Source organism: Callospermophilus lateralis, chromosome 9 (assembly GCF_048772815.1).
Source record: "Callospermophilus lateralis isolate mCalLat2 chromosome 9, mCalLat2.hap1, whole genome shotgun sequence".
Classification (NCBI taxonomy): Eukaryota; Metazoa; Chordata; class Mammalia; order Rodentia; family Sciuridae; genus Callospermophilus; species Callospermophilus lateralis.
This window is the reverse complement of record NC_135313.1, coordinates 86,335,645-86,356,774: the sequence shown is the minus strand read 5'-3', so window position 1 is coordinate 86,356,774 and position 21,130 is coordinate 86,335,645. Positions and strand designations below refer to the sequence as shown.

General features: G+C 31.9%; 1 protein-coding gene across 1 annotated transcript in view; it reads right to left on the bottom strand.

The window, feature by feature from the left end:
* The window catches only part of Lrp1b (LDL receptor related protein 1B), a 1,566,902-nt gene that overhangs the window by 738,049 nt on the left and 807,723 nt on the right, over positions 1–21,130 (bottom strand). The window contains exons 14-15 of the mRNA XM_077110319.1: positions 18,703–18,892; positions 10,156–10,278 (exon numbers count right to left, since the gene is read on the bottom strand). Coding sequence (XP_076966434.1) covers positions 10,156–10,278; positions 18,703–18,892 — 313 coding nt within the window. The remainder of the gene's footprint in view (positions 1–10,155; positions 10,279–18,702; positions 18,893–21,130) is intronic.

Sequence of the window (21,130 nt, the reverse complement as noted above, 5' to 3'; positions counted from 1 at the left end):
ATTAACAGCAGTAACAGAGAGTGAGACTGGGAATGCCAACAGTAGAAGTGCACTCTGGAATATGGCTGACCACCTCAAAGATCAAACTCTTCTCTCTAAATCTCTACAATTGATCATTGATAACATGCAAATGTTCTTTATTTTGAGTTTCATGTCTGCTCAAATAGACTTAGAGAAATAGATCTTAGAGAAATCTTATTTCTTTTTTTTCTTCTGATTTCATATATGCTCAGCTTACAACTGGGTACATAATTAATAATATTAGGATGGATTTCTATTTTATAACTATAATCTTAATAGTGAATAGTGTTTTCAATTAAAAAAAAATATTAGTTACAGAAGAAACCTAATTTCAGACACTATCCTTTAACTCCTACCTACATTCAGCTTTCATGTTTTCTACAGACTCAAAAGGGGAGATAGTGAGGAAGGATGTTTACCAAATTATATTGCTATATTGTGTACATGTACAAATATAAAATGACAAATTCCAACATTATGTGCAACTCTACTGCACCAATAAAAATATGAAAAAAATATTTTCTATAGCATGTAGTTTTATTTCAAGGAAATATTAAGGGGAAATTGTTGTGTTGATTGTAAAACCCAAATGGAAATGTTCTGATAACAATCTCACCAATTAAAAAAGCTTGAACTTCCCATATTATCAAATAACATTTGAACATGAAAGTTTTAAGGAATGATCAAGGATATCCATATGAAATATGGAATTATAGTTAACTTTTGAATAAATACATCTACATTAAAAAGAGCATGACTTCAAGTAGAGACAAAATACCTAAGACAAATGGTACTAGAAAATTTTTTTTCTTAAAATAATCAATTTTATATGATTTAAATCTACTTAGAGCTCAAATGTTTTTGAGGTAATATTTAGGTAATTAAAAAATAAATTCAAAAAGGCAGAATTTTCAAACATGTTTTAAACATCATTTCAAACATACATGCATCATTAATTTTGTAGTAATATTTGGCTTAAAAAGATGAAAATTGTCAAAAATAGTACCTAAAACTTAATTTTCTCTTTAAATAATAGGCTATGTATAATTGCTGAAAAAGTAGTAGTTCTAACCTCCTGAGAGAATTTCAGTTTTTATATTACTGCTTCAGAAACTGATCTATATCTATTATTAATATGTATCAATATCATTAGCAAAAACAGCCATTTCTTATTGTTAATGTAGTATCAGATATAATGAAACACACACACACACACACACACATAAAAGTGTCTTTCCCTTTTTAATTTTTAAAACTTTTGTCAACAATTTTTCTAAGGCCTACATTATTTTAGATAGAGGTATTTCTTCACAACTTACATATGCTTTTGTTTGATATTTTATTTTTAAAGGGTATTTGTATAGAGTAACTCTTGGCTTAAACATTTTCTTTTTCTTTTTGTGGTACTGGGGATTGAACTCAAGGCCTCCCACATAGCAGCAAGCACTCTATCACTGAGCCACATCCCTGTTCCATAGCTAAATGCCTTGGAAGACAGAAGTAATATAGACTGGGGCAGAGGGCAGATTTTTTTTTCCATATTGATAATGTCTTCTTCCACTGCAATTGTTGGGCAGATTTCCTGGCATATGTCTTATAAGATCTGGAGTTTCTAAGCCAGGGCTTCTTTGAGTATGTAAACTCACTATATTTGCGGAATTTAATGAAGTTGCTTGTGCATTGCCCCATATAACTTGAGGATGGAGGTTCAGGGGAAGCATTATAAACATGAAAGTTATACTTCTTGCTGTGTCATGAGTGATAGAAATCTTCTATGTCTGATCTAGGAATTTGCGTCACCTGTCAGAATCCATGGGTCTCCTGTAGTCCACTTTCATCTTGCAGCCAAAATCAAACCTAAGATCTTTTACCATTCTTGACATAGTAATAAGGTTTTGTTTTGGATCCTGAGCTTTGACTTCTATTGTCTCCTAGGGCATAAGGCATATTTAGTTGATTCTAGCTGTAGTCTAACAGTCCCACGTATAATTGGTAGTTATGTTACAGAGAAATCATGTTATCGATGCTGACTACCAGGTTTGTTCAGGATTCATGCTGATGGAAGACAGGATACTTTTGAGCTAGCAATGTCCATTACTACAGTATGTGATAATCTGAATAAAGTGATTGCTTAGTACTTCAACATACATATTTTTCCTCCAGCGTTGCCCTTACAGTTATAGAAATCATTGGCAATATCATCTATGATAGGACCCAAACTGAGGGCCACACAATCCACCAACTTTTGAAAGAATTCATGAGATGATGAAGCAAGAATAGTTAACATCACATAAAAGACATAGTCCCTTTAAAAATTATATTGATATTCTTTGCATATGTAATTTACAAAATCTCTATGAAGGATATCACAAATCTGATGTCTTTACTCGATACACTTGATTTTGGGAAGGACAATGTCACATACACAACCAAGCAATGCCCCAAATAGAATGGGACAGAGGGATACACTTAAAATCATTGTTGCCTGACTTACCAAAATTAACGCAAATTGCCATGACTGTAGTGAGTGATATTTTTCTCTGGGGACTAGATAATTCCTTTAAAAAAAGAAGACTACTTCAGCTGACTTAGTAGCTGATTCTCTTGTCTCATCACTCAAGAACAAAAATGAAGTAACTTTAGCTTTTTTTAGTTAAAAAAAAAAAGATAGGCATATAGATGGAAAAAAAAGAGAGAGAGAAAGCTGACCCCAAGATATTCAGAGATGAACATAGAGTTAAATCACCACATTTAACATTTAGTTCCCATGCTTAATGTGACTGGATATATACAGAACTTGGTATTAATGCACAGCCATAGACACTTTCAGAATATTAACAAATGCTGGAATTTCAAACTTTGCTTCAGTGTTGTGCATTAAACTATGAATTTGAAAAGTGATACAAAACCTGTAATTCTATTGCCAGGACCACTTCTGGTAAAAAAAAAAAAAAATATTACAACATGATCTCACCAATAACAAACTGACAAAGTAATAAATAATCCTTTAATTTAACCAAGGTCAGAAATAAAATAACATGAATCATGACTTGCCTGGTATAAAACTGCCAGTTCTCATACATCCTGTGAAGCCTGCTGTGAGAACAATGAAATCAGAAGGCCTGTGTCTAATTCTCCAAGACACTATGAAGGGAAAACAGCATTCTAGAATTGCCTATTCATCTTTTGTAAAAACTGACAGTGATTGCTGCAGTGGATGTCCAGGCTATAATGAAGCAAAGGAAGAAACACTAATAATAAATTGCTTTATTTTAGTTTAAGGTTTGGTCATTTGAGATTGGGATCTCAGCTAAGTAACTGAACTCAAGACATGTTCCCAACCCTGCTTTCCTAAGCTGTACTGTGTGTAGGCAAGTGATTGTGTTTCCAACTGTGATTCTCCTCTTTTCAATCCTACTATGGTGATTTATGTTAAACTAATTCCTGTTTCTTTTCTCACTTGATGATTTGCTGTCAGCTGTATAAAATTTATAATAACTCATTTATAAAGGTATGGTCCCAGTGCAAAAAATAGTTTTTTTTATTGATCCTAGATGTCTCATGTTAAAAAATACTTATTCATTTGACAAATTGTATATTTCATTTTACACATGCACTTGCTGCCTCTATATTTGAACACTGAAGGAGAAAGAGTAAAAAGAGAACTTTATGCTGTGTTTTTTTGAATGCTTTCATATAAGGAAAGTGGTTTGGAAAAATGCTACTATGGCTTTGATTTTTCTTCTTTAGATCATAGCAAGATGACCTTTCATTAGATAGAGTGGTCTTCTGAACAGCCAACCTAAGTGGTACATAATCTTCTGTGAGTTCCTATGCACAGAAGGCCATAAATATTCATCTGCATAGGGCTTCTAAACTTTTTATTGCCTTAAACTTTTTACTACACATTAGACTGCATATATCCTAGAACATAAGGCTTGTCACAGCTGAACAGATAAATGGCTCACCATCATGGAGCACTGTGTCTGACAGAGGAATATATCTTGTGTTCAAGAAGGTGATAAAGGTCACGGAGGACCAGTGACACACAATTGTGCAATGTTATCCCTCAGATAACCAATATTTTTGCAATGTTCACATTACTCTTGTGGGAGTAAGGCATACTGGAAAGCCCTGGCTTTTCTTTCAGGCAACTGAAATAGCATTTATGAATTACTATTTCATTAATATAGAAAAATGATCATGCTTTCTGTTAACAATTCTGATAATTCTAGCTTTATATATGGTTCTCTTAGGTATTAAGTTCCAAGTACTATGCCACACAGGACACTGATTCTAGCTGTGAGAGGATTTTGCCCTGACAGACAAGATTCTCAAGGACAAAATGTCCAATCTACTTTCAATCTTGGTACCTTCCCAGAGTGTCATGAGAGTTCATCCTTAATCAATCATGTATCATGCCAATATTTTCTGTTGGGTGCATGCCTTTTCTGGCATAGTCTTGTGGTGCAAATTCATTAAGAAGAAATCCTGGGTGTTTAGTCTGGCCAGACCATCTGCCAATGGATTTTTTTATTCATTTGGTGTTGATTCGATAAATATGAATGAAACAAGGAAGACCATATCTCAGTAGCTACAACATCTCTCTTGATTTGCTGCTTAGACTCAGGTTACTCAGTCACATGACTCTAATCTAGCCTTCACTAAGTCAGAAGCCCAGAAGAATAAGCACTAACAAGAGGTTATTGGTACACTAATATCGGTTTTGCCTTCTCTGAAACTATGAACTCTATTTATAGACCTCCTGCATTTTAATTTCCTCATATGCAAACTAACACTAACATACCCTTGAAAATTTTTACCATTAAATACACAGGAACTGAAATAATTTATATAAAGACACTTTGTATTCTTGGCAAGAATTGAGTTACCATGCTATAGTTCATGATTTTTCCCAGTACATTTCAAACGAACTGAAGCAAGTTGCATGCTATGGTAATATAGTAGAAGTTTTAACAGTTAAAAGCAACAATTAATTCTGAAATAAGAACTCACTTGTTTTTGTTGGTTTAACATTGTTTAATGTGAAAAGTACAGATAAAATTCGCTTTATTTTCCCTTCTGTTTCATTGAGATTACTGCATCTATGAATTATAGATACTAGAAAATACCAATAGTCTCAGAAAAATTTCCTCTACTTTTTACCAAGTATATAATCACACATGTAAACAAATGTCCTAACATCGGTTTTATAACCAAAATTGTGTACAATATTTTCTTATGAGTCAAAGTCATCTGATTTTTATTTACAGAAAGATATCCAGCAATAGCCTGGGTTATGTATAAATAAAAACTTATCTTTCTGTTGCTTTCCCCCCTACAGTTAAGCCTGTCAGTATGGATCATTCCAAGTGCTCCTGGAGTGTGTGCTCAGCTAGAGTTCCTTTAAAGATATTTGTATCTCTGGCTTCCAAGAAAATATTGAACATGTTTTGTTTTTATTTGGTTTGGCAGTTATGGCAAGAGACAAACTACATAAGGCAGAATGTTGGATGAAAGGCCAGTAAGACAAAAGAAAGACAGGGACAGAAAAACCACAGTGAAAACTCATCTATGGATTTGGGAAAAGAGACAGGGCCATTTCTAATAGAATACAACAAACACCCAAGCCAATATCTCCTGTGTCTCCTCCTACCATGACATTTAAACATGTGTGAAACTTGTTAAAACATGAATGAAGGACAAACTTGATAAATTAGACCACATTTAACTATGAGATGAAGTAGTCAGGAAAAAACATAAGCGAACAATTAAAACACACTTTCAAACTAAGTTGATTATGTGGCTGTGAGGAGAAGCATTTGCCACTGTCTTGATGATACCCCCAATGCTGTGTATGAGTGCTTTATATGTGCTTACTAAAAGTACAGGAGCAGCAGGAGCAGACATCACATACTTCTCCACTTACTATCTCATAGGCTGACACACCAATGATTACAGGTTGAGTTAGGGGTCAGTGTAATTCCCAATAAGCCTCTCTATATTCTACTTTTGGTGCAGGAAAGAAAGCAAGTTTTGAACTTACAATGGACAAGTGATGACTGGCTCTTTTTCTTGAAACTTTTTGCTGTTGTTGTTCTTTGTAGTTACACATGACAGTGGAATCTATTTTGATATATTAATACAAACATGGACTATCTTATTCTGATTAGGATCAAAGTCTTGTGAATGTACACAATGTTGAGATTCATGGTGGTGTATTCAGACATGTACATAGGAAAGTTATGTCAAATTCATTCCACTCTCTTTCCTATTCCCATCTCTCATCCCTTCCCTTCATTCCCCTTTATCTAATCTATTGGACTTCTATGCTCCCCACCTCTGCCTTGTTGTGGGTTAGCATCCAAATATCAAAAAGAACATTTTCCTTTTGTTTTGGGGGGCTTGTCTTATTTCACTTAGCATGATAGTCTCCAGATCCATCCATTTACTGGAAAATGTCATAAAGTCATTCTTCTTTATGGTTGAGTAATATTCCATTGTGTGTATATATACCCCAATTTCTTTATCCATTTGTCTGTTGATATGCGTATAGCTTGCTTTCATAGCTTGGGTATTGTGAATTGAAGTGCTATAAAGATTGATGTGGCTGAATCACTGCAGTATGCTGATTTTAACTCCTGGCTGTTAACCAAACTTTCACTATTTTTGAGCCACAAGAATGTATATGGAAATAGGCAATTTATATAAATAGCTAAATTTATTGAGATAAAAAGTTATCTTGAAAGAGTTTTACTTCCTCTATGTTCTATAATAGTAGTACTTTTACTTTTGTCTTCTGCTTATTCCAATTGTGTGTGTGTGTGTGTGTGTGTGTGTGTGTATGTGTGTGTGTGAGAGAGTGAGAGAGTGAGAGTGAGAGAGAGAGAGAGAGAGAGAGAGAAATACTGGGTGTTGAAAATGAACCCAGGGCCCTGTACATACTAGGCAGTGCTCTACCAGTGCACAGTTAATTTTTTTTTCTGTTTATCTCAGTTGCTTATACCAGCTCAGCTCATTTTTATATTTACAATAATTTTTCTATGAGTTTATGCATTTCCTTCCTTCTTTGGTAATATTATCCATCTATCAATAGATTTCCATATCTATTTATTCTTCCATCTGTGCTTACTCTAAAGTGATTCATAAACTTTTAATGTAGCATAGAATAAAGGAAAGAAGAAAAATAATTAAAAGGTCCGTGAACCACATAACTGAAATTGAGGAGCTGAACACAAAATTTCAAGGTTAGCATATTATCTAGATGTTAGTATCTGACAAACAGAGCCTCCCCTCAACTTCCTACAATGACAAAGAACAAAAGTAAAAACACAAGATCTCTGAGCTCATTCTCTTGATCATTTCACTGATACTATTATGAGTCAACTTTTACGTTTTTCAAGGTCAATAAGACTAGATTTAAAAATTCATTTAGAATCAACTTAAACATGTCATTGGATATTGAGTAAGCCTCTCAAATTTTAAGCAGGATGATAGATTTTTGTACTGCATAATGGAATTCAAGGCCTGAACCACCATAAAGGTAGGTGCTTTCAGATATACTGCACATCCTTGGCAAGAAGTCTAGGACTGGAGCAAAAGTAGGATGAAAACAGGTGGAAATTCATAAAGGCTAACAGAGTTAGTGTGTGTGTGTGTGTGTGTGTGTGTGTGTGTGTGTGTGTTTTCTTTCTGTTGGATGTCAAAGTCATCCTCTGGGTTAGCAGAAAGTCCCATGTTATTCCAGAAAAGCAATTTTAAATGCATCCTTAGAGATTTTTTTTTTAAACTATGAAATGAATATTTTAACCACAACTTTCCTCCCAAGAATTAAAATAAAGTTCAGCCTCGAAGGTACCTTGATAGACTTTAAGTTATCTAAAGACATGCTTAAGCCCTGTCTTTTGGTGAGCAATTAGTCTTGACAGGTCCCTTTTCTTCTGATGATAAATAAACTATAAGAAAATAGGAATTAAAAATCATCCTACAGAAAAAAGGAAGAGAAAAAATCACCTGGGGACTGAAGGAAAATATATCTTTGAGAATTATCTTCTACAGAAATCACATTGTAGGTAACTTTTAACATTCCTTTACCAAAGGAAATAAACTTATGCCATGCATGGTTGCAAACACCTGTAATCTTAGCTACTTGGGATGTTGAACAGAAGAAGGGTCTCAAGTTCTGATGCTAGCCTGGACAATTTATTGAGATTGTCTCAAAGTAAAATGTAAAAAGGGTTGGGGAGATAGGCCAGTGTAAGACATCTTGAACAAGGTCCTAGGTTCAATTCCTAGCACAAAAAAAAAAAAAAAAAAAAAAAAAAAAAGAGAGAGAGAGAGAGAGAAAAAAAAAAGAAAAAAAACTGTGAAAGAGATAAAACTCATATTTGTGTTTAGAAGTGTGAAATTCTACAAAAAATGAAGAATATTTCTAGAATTTTGAAGAGAAGATTCATACTGAAAAGAATTGCTATTCACACAGAAAGGTAAAGACATATTTGCTATACATAAGAACTAGACAATATATACCTTATACGCACTTCCTGAAAAAGTTACTTCAAGATATATTCCATCTATTCTACAAATTAATGAAAACTCATAAATAAACTATAGTGTACCAAAAATCAAAGAATTTAAATATATACTTAAAGAAACTCTAATATAGGTCTAAAAGTATTGTAAAATATTAAATAATTAATTGTTCAATGTCAAAATACACTTACAAAGAATCCTTTTGATTTTAATTAATATAATTGATCAGAAATCCTAAATTATACTCCTAAATTATAACATAAGAACTATATTATAATTATATAGTTAAATAAAGGGGCAGAAAGAAAACTAGAGTCTTCATCTCAGAGTTGAAATTCCAATGACAGTAATAGAATTTAAACTTATAGTAATATTACAAATAGCTAAGGAGGATCTTACACAAATGGACCATGGACCATAAGGTAAAATACAGAAAAAATATAAACAATAAAGAAATAGACAAATCTATAACAATGAATCATAAATAGTACATTAAATATGAAAAGAAAATTAATGGCTTAAAATGTAGTCAATAAAAATCATGTTCACAAAGAATATTCAGTTACATGATAAGTAAAATAGAGAACAAAATAAATTATACTGTAGTGTTTGTTATTCAAAACTAAAAGTGTACAAGATAATTAAGAGTTCAGTCTCCATAATAAAATAATTTGGGGTCTAAATACCCCAGGACCTTTAGGTTCTTTTGTGCCTTTAGAATGAACTGGAACATCACCTTTTACTGGGTCTCAAATCGATTGGCATCTAATCTCCAGCTTGTCAACTGCAGAACCTAAGATTATGTGAGCTGATTTCTCACAATAAAATCCTTCAAACTGTATGTGTGTGTGTGTGTGTATACATATACAAATCCATCCATTCATCCTACTGGTTCTATTTCTCTGGAGAACGCTAACTAGCATACAATTCAAAATTAAATCATTCAGAAATTTTTATATAGAGCTCAGTGCATGCATAATATTGTTGTTATTGTTCTTAAGGGAGACAATTTGTGGTAGAAATAAGAAATTTCAAGAGTCACTTTGAAATAATAAGATGCAATAAATTGGAGAATGTCAGTAAAAGTTAACAAAAGTACCATTAATCCAGGACAATCATTTCAATTAATCATTTCACTTCTTTGATAAAGTCTATAAATTCCTTATAAGTCTCTTTCTTTGCCTTCTTCCTTACACTTCACCACCAAATAGAGATAGCTGAGCACATTTAGTCATTTTAAGTCATTTTAAACCAATGTTCTACTATCTCATCAACTATGTGATTTTAGTTGCAAGTGCTGATGGTGAAGTTCTTTTACAATATCATTAAATATTTGCTTGTTTGGCATATACTTATTTAATTTTCTTTGTTAAACTTAATGCAACACTGACAGAATACTCTGCCAATTTCATCATTCTCATTAATTATCTGTTCATTAGAAATTGATTCATTTAATAATTTGTAGTCTTGAAAGAACAATATCTAAGAAATTTTCTGAATTTCTCCTCCAATTTGATTGTAATTCCTTTGGTTTCACCTGTTTCTTTCTAATCTTCAGAATGAGGCATATAAACAATATGTGTAACAAGAAAAGAAACTTACATGTGCAAGTTGTCCCATTTTCATCCAAAAGTTGATTATCGGCACAAGCACAGACTCGGCCTGCTGGAATGGCCAAGCAAAGTGTACTACAGCCCCCATTATTGACTCGGCACATATTGTCACCTACAATAGAAGAGAAGCAAATATATTAGAGAACATTGATTCCAACCAGTCAGCCAGTTTAAGCCCACTTTCTTTTTAGTAGGTACACATTGGTATAGATATATACATTTTGATATGCTATGTATATTATATGTTCAATAATGTAGTCAAGACTTCTTCTGAATTGTAATAAAATTCAGAAACATTTTAAAATATGTAATTTTTTGGTAGAGAAGAAGAATTTCAGTGTTGATTGCAGAAGAAAGTAGTCTGTGGACAGTTAGATACAAGGGAAAAGTAAAAGAGGGCCAAATACATCTGTCTTTATTCAAGTCTGAGTTCTTGACTACTGGCTCTTGGAATTCAGCTTTGGGTCTCTCACAAACAGAAAGGAAACAAGGAACAAGGCTGAGATATTCCATTTTGTGCAAAGAGTGCACTTGTATGACAGAGTGTTGAGAGCTCAAAAGAGCACAGGGTATGTGCAGCTTGATGGCTATCAAGAGAATGTAGAGTACAGAAGGGTCAATGTGCTGTCCCATAGGACTTAACGTGCAGAGGCACTGAGGAGGCATAAAATGAGCATCAATTAAATAGGCATGAGAGAAAATTATTCATGAATATATATGTGAAAGCACCTTTGGAGACTTTCAGAAAAAAAATAAGCAAATTTTTGAAGGGGTTGTAGATTATATTTCATAAAGCTGTAGGAAAGAGTAAATAAAATTAACATAATCACCACTTTGATGCTATGTATTCCTACAGGTTGGAAAGGCAAGGAAAAAAGTGAACTGAGCCATACATTTGTCCAACTTTACAAAGAACTCTACAACACTAGCAATACAATTGGCAGTGTCATCAACATAGTGTCATCATTACACTATGTTGCATTTTCAAGGTACAAATAAACAGGTTTTGATTATATCAGAAAATCTTTTTTAAATATTAAGAACAAAAGAGATTTTAATTAAACAAGATCATGTAATAAATAATAAAATAACTAAGATAGAATTGAGAGTTAAAGTGTAAGTGACAAATATATCACTAAAATGACCAAAAGGTTTACACTGAGGGGTTCAGAGGTTGGATTGCTATTCGAAGAATAGTAAGCAAGGAAAAAAAAGAATACTCTCTAAAATGGTGCTGAATGCAATACATATTCGACACATTCCCATACATTATTATTTTGTGCCTAACAGATATGAATAAATGACTTAAAGCATATTATTGCTTCTTTTAACTATTCTGAGAAGTAATTTAATATGCTATTTATAAAAAATTTAAAAAATAAACTTTGAAACAGAAGGAAGCTAATAATTTGAGAATTGCTTCAGTTTTTAAACTCAGAGAGTAATTAAGCTTAGTTCAGTTTTTTTTTTTTTTCAATATGGAATGCAGAAATGAATGTCTTAAGTAGTCACCAGATAAGGTCATGTTTATCACGTGACCATGGGATAAAACTGCAGTACTCCACAGGTCATTCAGATGTACTGTCTTTGTTGTGCATATTGTATATATAATTAAATTAAGTATTCAATAGTTTAGTAAAACCTGGATTCTGGAAAATTACTATTAATTCAAAATATGTTACAAAATATATGAATAACAAAGGCACTAAAAATACAAAAAAATAATGACAATGACTATATTCTTTAAATCAATTGTGTGATTCATACTTACATTGTAATTAATTGAGATTTAAGTATTTGAAAATAAATTATCATTTATTCAAACTTTGAAATATATTCCCATCCTGTGACTGCTACATATTAAATTACTGACATTGGTATTTATGCTCTCATGATAGAAAACTAAAATCTAAAAAAATTATAATAATTCCAAATTTCTCATAAGAATGACTTAGATCCTTTTTATTTTACAGTGTTCCTCTACATTTTTAATTTATTATATGAACTTTTTTGGGACAGAGCTCATGCGATACACTTTTTTGAAGTTTTAGCAGCTTGCAAAATATTTCAGATAAAAATATCTCTAAAACATGATTCATTGACTATTTTTCAAATGTAGTGCAAATGATTGTACATAGATATCAATGGAAAGAGATATTAATATATTGATAGTTACATTAATGAAAGTCCATAATGTGTCAGTCCCAGAAGCAGTTGTCTCACACATATATTTAATTCACTTCAATTTTTATAATCAAATATTAAGGAAGGCTCTATCTTATTTGAATATAATGAGAATATAAGGGTTGAATTGAATTTTCTAATGTCTAAAAATTAATAATACTCCTTATTAAAATTATTATTTATGTCTAGAAAATAACTATTATTACTATTCTTCTTTCTAAATTATTAGTAAAAGGATTTTTACTCTGAAATTCACCTTCTTTAACTTATAAATAAACTTAGCTCAACAGAATACAGAAAAAATAATATGCTAAAAACAACAGAATGTAATTCTAGATAGCTTACTTTGGAAACATACTTAATTAAAAAAATCAAATATGTAAGGAAAGCAAATAAAGACTACTTTCAAATTCTAGTTCAAGATAATGATCTTTCTGTGTCTTTTTTCCCAATCTTTTACCTTTCAGAAGAAGAATTATTCTGTTTCACAAATAGTGCCTGACAAAAAAGGTGCATTTAATATACATTAGTTGAGTAAGTAAATGAATAAATGACACTTTCAGTTGCTAAAACTTCAAAAAGGTCTATCACATGAGCTCTATCTTGATAAAGTTCTTATAATAAATTCAAAATTGTAGAGGAATACTGTAAAATAAAAAAAGATCTAAGTCAGCCTTATGAGAAATATGAAATTATTATAATTTATTATAATAATAAAATAAAACTTTTCAGTTGAATGACAGAAACAATTACTTGCAGTATGTATACAAGGTACAAGTGTGTGCATAGATATTAGTTTTAATAGGATGAAGGAACTTCTCTCATTTTTACTTAAGTCTAGATATATACTGTTTGTATGGACTTTGCTTTTCAGGAAAGAGTATATTTTATAGTGTATTATAACTTCAATAGAACAGTAATAAAGACACAAATGATATCCCAAAACATCACAAGCTTGGATTAACATCTCAGTGTTTCTAGACCAAAGTAATTTAACTTCTGTTAATAAATTTCTTCTTTCTAGCAAGTGGTAGACTGCGTAAACCAGCACAAAGCAATCCCACCATCTGTTTTCCCTTCATACTGATTTTCTTCAGAATAATGGAAAGAAGAAACCCTATTTTCTGTATGCTTCCTGAACTCCTTGATTTCCAAGGGTTTTATCATGAGTGAAATTAGAAGTCTCTGTACCTAACACATAACACGAAAACCCAGGAGGAGTTTCCACTTAATAGTGGGATGTTCTAGTTTGCAGTTTAGAAAAGAAATTAGACACCACATTTACTCCAAGAATAAAAGACCAGCAAAGTGAAATCCTTAGGTCAGGTGAATCCTGCATTTATTCTAGGATAATTCAGAATTGACTTTAAATGATATTAATCTGAGGAAAGAATAAAAGTTTTCTTATCTTTCCTTCTGTTCAGAATTACATGCCATTGATATGTTTATTTTTGATTTGCTGTATAGTGTTAAAAGACAAATTTTGTGATGATGGTCTTATCACAAAACCTAAATCTCACTTGACCTAAAAAACAAAACAAACAAACAAAAAAAAACCCTGTAACACATTAAATAAAAATTGCTAAGTCTGTAAACTAGAGTGTGGCTGAATCCTGAATTCTACACATGTACCCAAGGGCACTTTAAAATTTAAAAAAATGTGAATACAAAACTTATCAATAATGTGACTACAATGACCAAGGAAAGCACATGCTCTTTTCCTTCCATTTAGAAGTAGAATAGAGGTAAAATTTGCATGAGTAAAATTGGCCACACAATAATTCAGTGAAAAATATGCTCTGGACAGGCAGATCTCAACTTTAATCGTAGTTTCATCCTGTTTTACTATTTCCTCGGGGCAAATGGCTATATCTGTCTGATCTCTGGGTTTCTCATATGTGTAACAGAAATCATTAGTACCTTTCTTCAATATCTGTTGTGAGGTTTAGATAATAATGACTATCCCACATCCCGGTAAATATGATGATTACAATTAATTAGTGGTTAACAGATGTCATCTGTCATGAAATAACCTATTATTATAAAATATATATAGAATACTATTCTTCAGATTTTGTAATTATTTTGTTTTGGGGGGAATTATTTATTTTGTTTTGTTTTTGAAAAAGGCTGTTACTGTGCTGCTGAAACTGAACTTGAACCCATGACCCTACTGCCTTGGCCTATTGAGAAACTGGTATTAGAAGCACCCATTACTACATGCAGTCATCAACTTTTCTTCAAATTTTACTTAATTTGGATTATTTCATTCTCTAAAGCACAGGAAAAATCAAGGTGTGTTTTTGAATTTAGAGAATAAAAGATAAAGAATGTTATTTTATAATGTTGCTATTTTTATATGGGGAATTTTAGAAGAGTGTTACAAAATATTAGTTTAGATATAAAATGTCAATAAAATTGTTATAGATATCAAATTTAATGGAAATGAAATGAGAATTAAATTTTATCATAAGAAATGACAGTACCACATGAGAAAAATATCTTGACATGAAATCCCTAACTAGTGTTTTTGGAAACATTCTTAGAATTAGCTTTCTGTTTTTTGTGGTTATATATATACATCTACCTTCCTAAAATAATCTGGTATATTGTAAAGTTATTGACAAGTATGTTTCCTGATATGAGGGGAGGGGTCTGATTAGCGGACTTAATTTGTTTATAAGCCGCATTTTTAGAATCTCTGAATATTTTCATGGTGTTCCAGGCAGTTGATGTGTATATCTATATTCACATAAGTATGTAAAAATACTGCTTATAAATATATTCTGTATACACTATAGGTTTTATGTGAAGTTATAGAACCTATATTCTCCAGGAGAGAGAGAAAGTTGTAAAAACAATAAAATAGATTTTATGGTTTGAATAAGCAATACTTCCCCAAAATTCCTGTGTTAATACAGGAAGTGAAATGACCAGATCATGAGAGTTTTAATCTAATCAGTCCATCCTAATTTGAATGGACTAAGTCTGAGGTATCTATAGACAGGTGGGGTATGGCTGAGAAAGTAGGTCACTAGAGGCATCCTTTGGGGTTTTCATTATGTGGCTGGTGCCAACCTCTAGCCTCCCCCACTCTGTCTCTCACACTCATGTGTGATTCCGCCATGTTGTTCTGCCTTACCTCCAGCCCTCATCAATGGAGCTGGTTGACCCCCTGAATTAAGCCTATGAAGTCAAAATAAATGTTTGTTGTTCTAAGTTATTTTTATCAGGTGTTATGGTTATAGATACCAAACATAGACTAACACGTAGTTTAATGAGAAAGTATGTAAATAAAATAGTGTATTTCCAAATGTTTATTAATATCTTTGTTAATTATTATGTTGAAAAATGAAACACAGAAAGAAAATTATATCACAGTAAGATAACATAACTACATTTAAACATCTGTGTGCATTTTATCACATAATTATATCACACTGATCATGTAGCAAAACACACAAAAAAATGGATCTTGAATAGATTTTCCAATTTTAATCTCTATTGAAAAAAGGTGCTAATCAGGCATCCTTTTCATATTGTATTGTGTGTTCAAAGGTCATTATTAAAGAATCTTGAGCTATGTCAATAAGACTGGGTAAAAAAAAAAACTGGGTAAAAAACAAAGCAATTGATAAGTTCACTTACTGAGAAATAATCAGCTTGGCTGAACACATATTCTCAATAAAACAGAACATAAAGGTTTCTTAAATAAGTTGATAGTTTAGTAATGAGGGCTAAGTTTTCTTATATATTTATTTATTTAGAAGTAGTATGGATTGAACCTTGGGGAACTACCACTGAGCTACAACCTCAGCTTTACTTTCTCAAAAATGTCTTATTTTGATATGGAATCTAACTAATTTTCCAAGGCTGGCCTTGAACTTCTCATCTTCCTGCCTCAGCTTCAGGAGTTACTGGGATTTGGGGTGTATGCCACCTTGGCAGGCTGCTAAATCTCTATTTTGATTTATTAATTAAAAGTCAGGAAAAAGCACTTTTAAAGACCACTGTCTATCCAAAGGATAGCACTGCACAGATGTATATTATAGCACCTTCCCAAATACCAGAACCATTCCTCTGTCATGTAGTTTGTTGTATAATTCTGATATATTACTCATTGAATATTTAAAGTGCTTATTACATATAACTTTAGAAATAACAAGTTTTCATTAATATAACAAATAATTTTTAATGCTCACAGAAATTTTATGAATAAAGTTCTTCTTATTTTCATTGAATCTTTCCTGATGGAGCCCAAGTTTTCAGAAAAAAAAAAAAAAAAACGCTAAGATCCAGATGTGAGACAAAGTTCATTCTGTAGTATATAAAGATGTTTTTTACTAGGTTGCACTTAACTGATGAACTCACTAAAGCAACTAGACATTTAAAGCATATGTAGATTTTAAAAATGTTATGGAGGCCAAGCATGGTGGTGCACTCCTACAATACCAGCAGCTTAGGAGACTAAGGCAGGAGGATTCCGAGTTCAATGCCAGACTCAGCAATGGCAAGAATCCAAGCAATTCAGTGAGTCCCTGTCTCTAAATAAAATACAAAAAAATAGGGCCCTGAATGTGACCCAGTGGTTGAGTTTCCCTGAGTTCAATCCACAGTATTTCCCCCACCTCCTGGAAAAAAAAAAAAAAAAAGTGTTATGGGGTTTGGCTAAAAGAATTCAGCAAAAACTTTTAAGAGGAACAATGTCTACCCAGGCATGGTATTACATGCCTCTAATCTCTGCTAGTTGGGAGGTAAAGGCAAGAGGATAGCAAGTTCAAGACCAACTGGAACAACATAGTGCGATCACATAACCAAAAGAAAAGGAACAATTTCTGAAGAGAAGGAAAATAGGAAAAAAAAAAAAATATATATATATATATATATATTTAGTCAGGTGTGATAGTGATCCCAGTGGTTCAGGAGGCTGATGCGGGATGATTGCAAGTTCAAACCCAGCCTCAGCAACTTAGTGAGACCCTGTCTCTAATTAAAGTATAAGAAAGGGGTAGGGATGATTAAGGACTCCTAGGTTCATTCCCATATACATATATATATATATACATATGTATATAAATTATGGAATCAATGGTTGTAAAGGCAGAAAAAAATAATAATCCTTAAAACAAGATCCTGCAGAAAATAAGAAGAGTTTTTCTTCTTCATTTTTGCCTCTAGTTTAGTATAGACAAAATATAATGGTGATGTGGGCAAAGACAGGGTTAATTAGAATGTAACAGAAAATATTTCCCTTTGAGATGCTAGCAATTGTCTCCATCTTTAGTTCTTGTCCACAGCAATAACCTATACTATCCCAAATAATTCCATTTTTATTCCTTTTAAAGATAAATTTATCCTGTTTTAGCTACTGATATGTATCATGTTATTCACTGCTATTATTTTAAAACACTGTGCTTGTGTCTCAATAGAGCAATTTTAATACACTAAGAGAAAAGCCCTGGAATGAGATAGTTGACTTCAAGATAGCTACTTTAGTTAAAATATCTTCAAAAACTTGTTGGTAGATAACTTCCTATTGACAACATATGCACCAGAGAATTGAGGATATAATTCATTCATTCCAAATTTATTGAAATGTATCCTCATTAAATTTTTACAAGGATATCGCCATAAAGAGGAAAAGTGACTATTTAGAATCATAAAACACTGCCACATAATTTACTAAGCTGTTTTCTTTGTTTAATATCTAAGCTATGAATCATGCTATTTGTGCTGGCATAACAAACATTAACAAGTCAAGCAGATAAAACATTTAAAATTATCTGATTTTAATAAGAAATGAATATTGTCATAGTTATACAATCAAATCATCTAAAATAATGACATGTTCTTTAAATATACATAGAAACTAATCAGAAAAATATATTAAGCTAGTTACGTTTTTAAATAACACTTATACAATGCACTTTATTTGTTTTTTCAATTTTTCAATTTTTCTCAAAGTGTGGAAGTTTTTCCTCAGTGCTCACAGTAATTACTCTTTAAAAACTAGTTTTCTTTTCTTTCCTTTTATATGTATACTTTATTTAACAAAGAGCATTCATTAGGGAAATGACATGAAAAAGGAAATATTTAATAAAACCTTGATCTTTGCTCAAGATCCCCAAATTTACTAAGCCAGGCTATAAATAGAACAATAAAAAATATATTTTATACATTAACAAAAGTGAAGATTTGATTGGCGTAGGAGTGACACCTGAGTGGACACCTTTGATCATAAAACACTGGCAACACTTTCAAAATAAAAGCTTTTTACAAAACTGTGAGGCATTATTATATATGAAACACAGAGAAGGTTTTTTTGTTGTTTTTTAATCTGTTTTTTCAGTACCTTGTTGCTTTCGTGGATCATAAATCTGAAGCCCAAACAAAGGTGGTCTTTCATGCCTCAGTAATGTCACCTCACTTGTTATCAAATCTAGTTGAAAAATGGAACCATTCATATAATCAGTCCAGAACACGTAATTCCCATGATGTGACAATCCAAAGGGATGATTCAATTCTTTTCCACTGTATACAATCTGGAAAATATAAACACATTGTGAAAAATTAGAAATGACCGTTAGAAACAGAACTTAATATTTAGAGAAAATGATGTTTAAATAAGCATAACAGACAATGGTCTAACTAATGTCTTAATTCCTGTTTTATTCCAGTACATTGGAATAATGAATTTCATAACACCAGCATTTTTTTCTTTTTTACATCATGCAATATGAAAGATACCACCTACATTATATCCATTTCAATTCTCTCATAAATGGTACTTCAGGTACAGTAAAGAATGCAACCAATGTGATTCTGAAACCTGTATACTTGGAAAAATGAAAAATTATTCCCCATTTGATTAAAATGTATGATATGTCAAGATCATTATATTGTCATGAGCAATTAATACAAAAGAATGCAAACATGAAAATGATTTTTCCTAATATTCATTCCAATTTCTTTTCCTTATTATATTATAGTATCATATTCTTGGCTAGACATTGAACTAAATAATTAGTGTCATACATATTCAATATTGCCCATCCAATGGCCAAAGGGGGGAAAATGTAAAGGCAGTGGCAATGAAAGGGATCCTTCTGAATTAATTGGTCCCAGGAAAATTGAACTAATCTAGAGGATGAAAGGAGTATTACTCTGCACTAAAAAATGAAAAAATCATGGAATTTGCAGGGAAATGGATGGCACTAGAGCAGATTATGCTAAGTGAAGCTAGCCAATCACTAAAAAACAAATGCCAAATGTCATCTTTGATATAAGGAGAGTAACTAAGAACAGAATAGGGAGGAAGAGCATGAGAAGAAGATTAACATTAAACAGGGATGAGAGGTGGGAGGGAAAGGGAGAGAGAAGGGAAACTGCATGGTAAAGGAAGGAGACCCTCATTGTTATACAAAATTACATATAAGAGGAAGTGAGGGGAAAGGGGAAAAAAACAAGAGAGAGAAATGAATTACAGTAGTTGGGGTAGAGAGAGAAGATGGGAGGGGAGGGGAGGGGGGATAGTAGAGGATAGGAAGGGCAGCAGAATACAACAGACACTAGTATGGCAGTATGTAAAAAAGTGGATGTGTAACCGATGTGAATCTGCAATATGTATACGGGGTAAAAATGGGAGTTCATAATCTGCTTGAATCAAATGTATGAAATATGATATGTCAAGAGCTTTGTAATGTTTTGAACAACTAATCATAATAATAAAAAAAGACTTTAATTTTGAAGATAGAAAAGTTTATTGTTAGTATATGGATAAGGCTTACTGGCATAATTTCAATTCTAATTATATTAATAAATTCATTTACATTCCAATTATGTTTTGTTGATGTTTAAATAGAGAAATCATGTGATATATATTTAAGTCCATTTACACATGTAGAATTCTAGAAGACAAATAATACCTCCAACAATAATACTTTTACACCTTTTGTCATTTAAAAATAATATTGTTACAATATGAGAAAACATTTCTATTAATTTGGTAGAGAATTAGGGAAGTTACCTACCTTATTTATGATTAAAAATTAATTTTTCCTCTTTTTAAATGAATTATTCATATTAAATTAACATACATTGTATAACTAAGATAGTTTCTTGATTTTTTTCACCTTACTCTATGCTAAAATATGCTTACCATAAAAGTGATCTGTATGTTGTATACATATTATCAAATTCAAAGAAATTGTAAATACTTAGTTAGCACCTGTTAAATACATTACATTTGGTTAAATGCCAACCAGTTTTACCTAACTTGGGGAAAATATTTGGAACTCTGAGAGTAAACCAATGACTGAAATAAGCTTAACCAATGAGTATTATTTATTTCTCAAACAAAATCTACAATCAGCAGAACTACCTAATTGTGCAGTTTTCTTTCCAAAAAGGAAAGAATGTAATGTCAAAAGAAGCATTTTGGTGATTTCTAACATGTGATCCTTCCATTATTTAAGTAACAGTTGAAGTTAGATCATGCTGTTGTATATGGTTAAGTAATTATAAGATGAAATATAAAGGTGATGTCTGGTCTCTATAACAATCAACTGCATCATTCTCAATTTTGCCCAAAAACATCAAAATCATCTTTGCATACATTAAATTCCAGCTGCAAATATTGAACATATTTGTATAGAGTTGAGTTCCTTGGTCATATAAAATTCATCAATAATGTAGGAAAACTGCATTTTAAAACAGTTCTGATATCCTGAGAGCTTCTTTTAAAAATCCCACAAATCCTGGCATACCACAGTGAGCTGGGT